We start from the raw sequence: 8188 nt of genomic DNA, 5'->3' as shown, positions 1-8188 counted from the left end.
TAAAAAAGCCATAATTGTCAGAAACATAGTGGCTTTGGATTTATATCAGCATGTCTGATTTTTTTCATGACTGCTTTTGACTGTCTTGCCTGTGGCTGGTACCAAAATCGTATTTGTACTCATCAGAACTGTTATCATAACGCATGGGCCAAATTTTCGAAAAAATTTTAGTACAATAATAAAAGACAAATACCTGTATTTTCTCTGTTTACTTTCAATCTGCTTGATTTTAGTACCGGCCATAGATACCACATCAAAGAATAAGTGTGCAAAATTTCAAGACAATTGGTAAACATGTATTAAAGTTATGAGAAACAGAGTGTGTCTGATGCGCGATTTTTGATGAAAGTTTCGCGTGCAGATTTTTTTATGTAATTTTGTGTTGTGTTGACACACACACATACCTTTTTTGAAAGCGCATATCTCACGAATGCCTTTGTGTATCGAGAAAAAATAAACAGTGTCTGAAAGAGCAGAAATCAAACTTTAAAATAAGCCTAAACACTTTTGTGTTTGCCAAAAAACCGATTTTTTTCGATTTTTGATGAAAGTTTCGCGTGCAGATTGTTTATGTAATTTTGTGTTGTGTTGACACACACACATACCTTTTTTGAAAGCACATATCTCACGAATGCCTTTGTGTAGGGAAAAAATATAAACAGTGTCTGAAAGAGGAGAAATCAAACTTTAAAATAAGCCTAAACACTTTTGTGTTTGCCAAAAAACCGATTTTTTTCAAAATCTGGGTGACCCTGCCCCCTTAAATGAGTTGGGATGAATATGTCAGGTTTGAGGATGCACATTTCTGTAGGTTCATCTCGGTATTCCACCCCGTCGGCTTTCTGTTGTAAATATTAAGCTGAGCACGGTGATCGAATGTGGAAGCTACGTTTGGTCAAAGGTCACAGAAGATTTGCGTCGTGCAGCGAAGGAAAGAATCGCGATCTTGTTTCCGACTCGGTACCGCCTCTTTGTTTTTCATTAGACCTGTCATTCTGCTTGCTCGGCTTTGTTAGATGTTTGCATATCGTGTTGCTATTTTCTTTGCTTTTATTATTGTTTCTTACTTGTGCTTCGTTTATCGATACAACGTCTTGTGCACGGGTCAAAATGTGTGTGTCAGATGTCATTTTACTTGAACTTGACGTTCGTGTTTCTCCGAACGTCTGTGTATCGAAACACAGATACACGCACTCCGTGACTTTGTAAGAAGACATAACATATCGGTAGGTTTCATTTGTTTGTGACGAATTTATTGAAGTAGTTTTGGTTTTTTGTTTACTTTTGCCAGTTTGCCAGTTGGTTTTTGGAACTTTGCATAGCAGTGTCTTGTCGTCTGTTTAGGTCTGGGGAAACGCCAATGAAAAGAGCCGAGGAATCCTCGAGCGTTTCTATTGGGTTTGCTTTTAATTATCCATGTATAATTACCTGCTTCCTGCAACTATGGTAACCGGGGATTTATTGCCTGGGGAACATGAGATTTATTTCCCAGGTGCGTGTGATTGCCAGTGGTTATCAAACCGGGACTCGTGTGGTTATCAGCACGGAACCCGTGTTTCAAAGCATGGCTCCCTGGGTTGATTGTGCACTTATTTTCTCACTACCAAAATGATGACAAAAACGATGTTTGGTGGTTTGAGGACAGACCAGTTTTTTTGGCGGTCCTCGGGGGGGCATATCGTCTTTTGTTTCATATTTATTGATCAAGGCCTGCCTTCGGCCTTGGTAAAAAAAATATGAAACAAAAGACGATATGCTCCCCCTCGGACCGACAAAAAAGCTGGTCTGTCAACAACCCCTCAAACATCTTATAATGTATGCTCTTCATGTCTCATCTTCATCATCGTCATCATCTTCATCATCATCATCATCATCATCATCGTCATCTTTCTCATCACGTGCTCAAGTTTTCCGACCTCCTTTTGTTGTTAACTTTTAAACTTTTTAATTTTTGGCTCACGTAAGTGTAGCCTATGCGATCGTAACTTTGTCTGTCTGTGCGTGCGTGCGTGCGTCTGTGCGTGTGTATGTCTGTGGTAGAAACTCTAACATTTGAAGACGTCACATTACATTGACGTCACATTATGACGTAAGAGGGTTAGACGTCACGCGAAGGAAGTACTGACAGTCTCAGTCATTATTATTTTGAGCGCGCCGAGACTAGTTGGCAGTCGTGTCCTTGTAAGTAGGCTACATGCAGACAGACAGATCTAGATCTAGTGTCTCGCTTTCTTGCACAGTTTCACCTATGCTCTTTCTGTGTGTGTGTGTGTGTGTGTGTGTGTGTGTGTGTGTGTGTGTGTGTGTGTGTGTGTGTGTGTGTGTGTGTGTGTGTGTGTGTGTGTGTGTGTGACGGAGTGATTGAGTTTGTGTTACTGTTTGTCGATTTCTTACGTGAGCCTTGATGGCTTCGCCTCTTGTTAATTTTTTAATATTATCATTGTGTGTCTGTGCGTCCCAATTTGTTTGTTTGTTTGCTTTACGCCCAGCCGACCACGAAGGGCCATATCAGGGCGGTGCTGCTTTGACATATAACGTGCGCCACACACAAGACAGAAGTCGCAGCACAGGCTTCATGTCTCACCCAGTCACATTATTCTGACACCGGACCAACCAGTCCTAGCACTAACCCCATAATGCCAGACGCCAGGCGGAGCAGCCACTCGATTGCCAATTTTTAAGTCTTAGGTATGACCCGGCCGGGTGTGCGTCCCAAGGACAGATTGTAAGAAAAGGCTTAGCCTTAAATCTCAATCCTTGTTAAATAAAGTTCAATTCAATTCTCTCTCTGAAATAGGAAAGTGTTCCCCATTGTCGGTTACTCCGCACAATACATTGCCGTATTTACGACATGTTCCTAATTGGTGATCGTGCGGTATTCGCCTGGATCGCAGTGATATGTCTTTTTTCCGGCGTGTTCTTTTTTCGTCCCTTGTGGAGTGTTGAAAGTATAGTCAAATGTCGAGTTAACGCTCTGGTGCTGGTGTTCTGTTTCTGTTTCTTAGCACCATTTCTCATTGTATTATCAGATGAGTTATGAAAGAGTTATGGTGCACTGGAACCGAAAAGAGAACCTGTCTTTGACACCTAATAATTCAGTATCAAACCTTTCCACTCTTTGCTCCTCCCGTCTTGGTCAAGGTGGTCCTTAATTCACCCGGAAGTCGACTTCGCGAAGTCTTTTTACCCAAAACTCAGTGCTAATTCTTCGTGCGGCCAGCTCCGCGAAGTATACTTCGCGTAGTCGCCTTCGCCCAGTTAAGGACAGGGTTAAAGTGCAAGGCCCAGTGCAAGGCTCAGTGCAAGGCTCAGTGCAAGGCTCAGTGCAAGGCTCAGTGCAAGGCCCAGTGCGAGGCCCAGTGCAAGGCCCAGTGCGAGGCCCAGTGCAAGGCCCAGTGCAAGGCCCAGTGCAAGGCCCAGTGCAAGGCCCAGTGCAAGGCCCAGTGCGAGGCCCAGTGCAAGGCCCAGTGCAAGGCCCAGTGCAAGGCTCAGTGCAAGGCTCAGTGCGAGGCCCAGTGCAAGGCCCAGTGCAAGGCCCAGTGCGAGGCCCAGTGCGAGGCCCAGTGCGAGGCCCAGTGCAAGGCCCAGTGCAAGGCCCAGTGCAAGGCCCAGTGCAAGGCCCAGTGCAAGGCTCAGTGCAAGGCCCAGTGCAAGGCCCAGTGCAAGGCCCAGTGCAAGGCTCAGTGCAAGGCCCAGTGCAAGGCCCAGTGCAAGGCTCAGTGCAAGGCTCAGTGCAAGGCTCAGTGCACGGCCCTGTGCAAGGCTCAGTGCAAGGCCCAGTGCAAGGCTCAGTGCAAGGCCCAGTGCAAGGCTCAGTGCGAGGCTCAGTGCAAGGCCCAGTGCAAGGCTCAGTGCAAGGCCCAGTGCAAGGCCCAGTGCAAGGCTCAGTGCAAGGCCCAGTGCAAGGCCCAGTGCAAGGCCCAGTGCAAGGCTCAGTGCAAGGCCCAGTGCAAGGCTCAGTGCAAGGCCCAGTGCAAGGCCCAGTGCAAGGCTCAGTGCAAGGCTCAGTGCAAGGCTCAGTGCAAGGCCCAGTGCAAGGCTCAGTGCAAGGCCCAGTGCAAGGCCCAGTGCAAGGCTCAGTGCAAGGCCCAGTGCAAGGCTCAGTGCAAGGCCCAGTGCAAGGCCCAGTGCAAGGCTCAGTGCAAGGCTCAGTGCAAGGCCCAGTGCAAGGCCCAGTGCAAGGCTCAGTGCAAGGCTCAGTGCAAGGCTCAGTGCAAGGCCCAGTGCAAGGCTCAGTGCAAGGCCCAGTGCGAGGCCCAGTGCAAGGCCCAGTGCAAGGCCCAGTGCAAGGCTCAGTGCAAGGCTCAGTGCAAGGCCCAGTGCAAGGCTCAGTGCAAGGCCCAGTGCAAGGCCCAGTGCAAGGCTCAGTGCAAGGCTCAGTGCAAGGCCCAGTGCAAGGCTCAGTGCAAGGCCCAGTGCAAGGCCCAGTGCAAGGCCCAGTGCAAGGCCCAGTGCAAGGCTCAGTGCAAGGCCCAGTGCAAGGCCCAGTGCGAGGCCCAGTGCAAGGCCCAGTGCAAGGCCCAGTGCGAGGCCCAGTGAAAGGCCCAGTGCGAGGCCCAGTGAAAGGCTCAGTGCAAGGCCCAGTGCGAGGCCCAGTGCAAGAGAAATTGAAGCTTCGGCCCACCAAGTTTATCATTTTGCTTACTGAACTATTTGCCTGTGAAACATGGTGCTATTTGTGTACAAAAACACTCCCTAATTTTCGAACGTTGTCTTTTTAATGAATAGCACATCTCCGCAAGCGCTTCATTCAACACATTTACACCTACTGTCAAATGCTGTTTGTTGCCAGCTTTGCTGCCTTCCTTTCATTTTATTTAAACGCTATATTAAAAAGGAATGACAAAAAACGTGAATCATGAGGGCTTTGCCTTTTTTCTAGTTTATGCTTTTTTATATTTAGTCAAGTTTTGACTAAATATTTTAACATCGAGGGGGAATCGAAACGAGGGTCGTGGTGTATGTGCGTGTGTCTGTGTGTGTGTGTGTGTGTGTGTAGAGCGATTCAGACTAAACTACTGGACCGATCTTTATGAAATTTGACATGAGAGTTCCTGGGTATGAAATCCCCGAACGTTTTTTTCATTTTTTTGATAAATGTCTTTGATGACGTCATATCCGGTTTTTCGTGAAAGTTGAGGCGGCACTGTCACGCCCTCATTTTTCAACCAAATTGGTTGAAATTTTGGTCAAGTACTCTTCGACGAAGCCCGGGGTTCGGTATTGCATTTCAGCTTGGTGGCTTAAAAATTAATTAATGACTTTGGTCATTAAAAATCTGAAAATTGTAAAAAAAAAATAAAAATTTATAAAACGATCCAAATTTACGTTTATCTTATTCTCCATCATTTGCTGATTCCAAAAACATATAAATATGTTATATTCGGATTAAAAACAAGCTCTAAAAATTAAATATATAAAAATTATTATCAATTTTTTTTTTCGAAATCAATTTAAAAACACTTTCATCTTATTCCTTGTCGGTTCCTGATTCCAAAAATATATAGATATGATATGTTTGGATTAAAAACACGCTCAGAAAGTTAAAACGAAGAGAGGTACAGAAAAGCGTGCTATGCAGCAAAGCGTAACCACTACCCCGCTCTTCTTGTCAATTTCACTGCCTATGCCGTGAGCGGTGGACCACGAGTATACGGTCTTGCTGCGTTGCATTGCGTTCAGTTTCATTCTGTGAGTTCGACAGCTACTTGACTAAATATTGTATTTTCGCCTTACGCGACTTGTTTTTATATAGATCCGTCTCTCATTCATTTCATATATATATTTTGTTTCAATTGCAACGAAGTTTTGATAGCGCTGCAAGTTTGTCTCTGGTGTTGTGTTTGTTTTTTGGTTTGGGGAGTGGATTAATTTTCAATTGCGTCTGCTGAGATGGTTTTTATTTTCACAAGGTGCGCTTCGTCCTTGCTTCTACCCTGGTCTTTTGAATCGCCCTGAAATGTTTCTTATTTCCTGTTGTGTTCAGAGTACGTAATTAAGTGGCAAGACGTTGGAGGTTTTTGTTGCTGTCTTTTTGTTTTGTTATATATATCAGTGTTCTCTATGACCTCGACTTTTAGTGCTTGGAAACACGAATACACGTATACAGAAAAAAGAAAAGAATTTAGGTAGCGCTGTACTGTATGGCAGCTCGCTTTCCCCAATTAGAAAACAGCCCGCATTTCTATGAGGGTAACCTCACATGACTATATAAATCTTACCCTTATCCTTATCTTTTCAATAGTCTTCTTGTAAAGGCTGGCTGCACCGAGGAGGCTTGCTTGTAATCGTACATTTCATAGCCATGTCTTGCCCATAGGAGTGATGTGGTTGTCTTTGTTTCACTGAAGTTCGTTTTATTCAAAGACTCTGTCTCTACTTGTCCATATTTCAATACAGATTCATATAATATCAATCTGTATTGAAATAAGGACAAGTCAATCAATGAGTCTTATATCGCGCATATTCCGTGGGTACAGTTCTAGGCGCTCTGCAGTGATGCCGTGTGAGATGAAATTTTATACGGCCAGTAGATTGCAGCCATTTCGGCGCATATTTACCTTTCACGGCCTATTATTCCAAGTCACACGGGTATAGGTAGACAATTATTAACTGTGCCTAAGCAATTTTGCCAGGAAAGACCCTTTTGTCAATCGTGGGATCTTTAACGTGCACACCCAAGTAGAGACAGAGTCTTTGAATATAAGGAACTTGATACAGAAGGTACAGGGTGACCCCACAAAAAGAGTACCCAAACAAAACGTCATAAATTGAACAAAAATAAAGCAATCTTCATACAATGTATTTACACACCCAAGTAGCCTCTGCATGATTTGCACAGAAAATGTTAGCGTTCTAGCTTGTCTTTCAGGAAAGTTATGCTCATTCTACAGAACATGCTCCAAATGGCCTCCCCCGGATTTAAATCCCCCAGATTTCTATCTTTGGGGGTTCCTGAAAGACAACGTCTACAGGAACAACCCACAGACAATCACAGAACTCAAGAGAGCCATCACAACAACCATTCGCGGAATCTCGCAACAGGAGTGTGTGCGGGTGATTGATAACTTTGCGCGGCGAGTTCAAGTTTGCCTGCAGCGGCGCGGAGGCCATTTGGAGCATGTTCTGTAGTATGAGCATAACTTTCCTGAAAGACAAGCTAGAACGCTAACATTTTCTGTGCAAATCATGCAGAGGCTACTTGTGTGTGTAAATACATTTTATGAAGATTGCTTTATTTTTGTTCAATTTATGACGTTTTGTTTGGGTACTCTTTTTTTGGGGTCACCCTGTAGTTGATATAGCTCATGCATTTTACACATTATATTTAAAATGCATGATCTGTATCAACTACCTTCGATTAGTATATCTCTGTGATGAGTCTGGTAAGAACAGTGTTCATCTTTTGCATGCTTTAAACAACAGTGCGCTCAAGACAACATCCAACAGAAAAGGGACAGAACCCTGTGTAGCTTACATACACACGACCAAACGAACACACAGGCATACTTTTATTTTGAATCTAATGAATGTACAAACCGACAGACGTCCACTCAAGTGAACACCTAATTAACCGAACAACAAAGAGTTGTTATTTCCGAGAGAGTGATGAGAACCGGTGTTGACGGGAAGAACTGTGCCTTTCCAGCTCTTATTCTTCGTTTTCTGTCTTGGCTTTTAGCTTTGATAAAATAGGTTTATTAGCCGGCTCTGCTCCCGTCGGGTTTCAACTTTCTGGGGGTGTTCTCTGTCTGATTAGCTGTGTTTGTGCTGAAGATCCCGTAGTGCAGTACTGTATTGACTCCTTGTTTCTCTCTGTCTCCCTTTATTTCTGCCTTTCTAACCTTCTTTCATTTTATGTGTCTATATGTCTGTTAACTTGTCTTTTTTTTTTTTTTTTTTTTTTTTTAGCTTGTTGTTTTCTTCTGTTGATTTATACGTGTATTGTGTGGGTGATTCTGTTGATTTATACGTGTATTGTGTGGGTGATTCTGTTGATTGATACGTGTATTGTGTGGGTGATTCTGTTGATTTATACGTGTATTGTGTGGGTGATTCTGTTGCATTTTTTTTGTTTCTTCAGCACGCGTTGCGTACTTGTACACATTATAATATATCCTGTTTGATATTTTCTCTGGTTTCCTGGCAACACTTTTTGACGCCTCTGTCTCTGTTATCTCATTCAGGG

The 8188-nt window shown here is 44.0% G+C and overlaps 1 protein-coding gene across 1 annotated transcript; it reads left to right on the top strand.

Annotated features, from left to right (window-relative positions):
- The first annotated feature begins 780 nt into the window (after positions 1-780).
- Positions 781-4539, top strand: LOC138961333 (testis-specific H1 histone-like). The gene is made up of 2 exons (XM_070332934.1): positions 781-787; positions 3221-4539. The coding sequence occupies exons 1-2, from the start codon at positions 781-783 to the stop codon at positions 4537-4539; spliced, it is 1326 nt and encodes a 441-aa protein (XP_070189035.1).
- The last annotated feature ends 3649 nt before the right edge of the window (positions 4540-8188 follow it).

The sequence above is a fragment of the Littorina saxatilis genome, linkage group LG3 (assembly GCF_037325665.1).
Source record: "Littorina saxatilis isolate snail1 linkage group LG3, US_GU_Lsax_2.0, whole genome shotgun sequence".
NCBI classification, from domain to species: Eukaryota; Metazoa; Mollusca; class Gastropoda; order Littorinimorpha; family Littorinidae; genus Littorina; species Littorina saxatilis.
The sequence above is the reverse complement of the archived record's forward strand: the minus strand, read 5'-3'. Positions and strand labels throughout refer to the sequence as shown.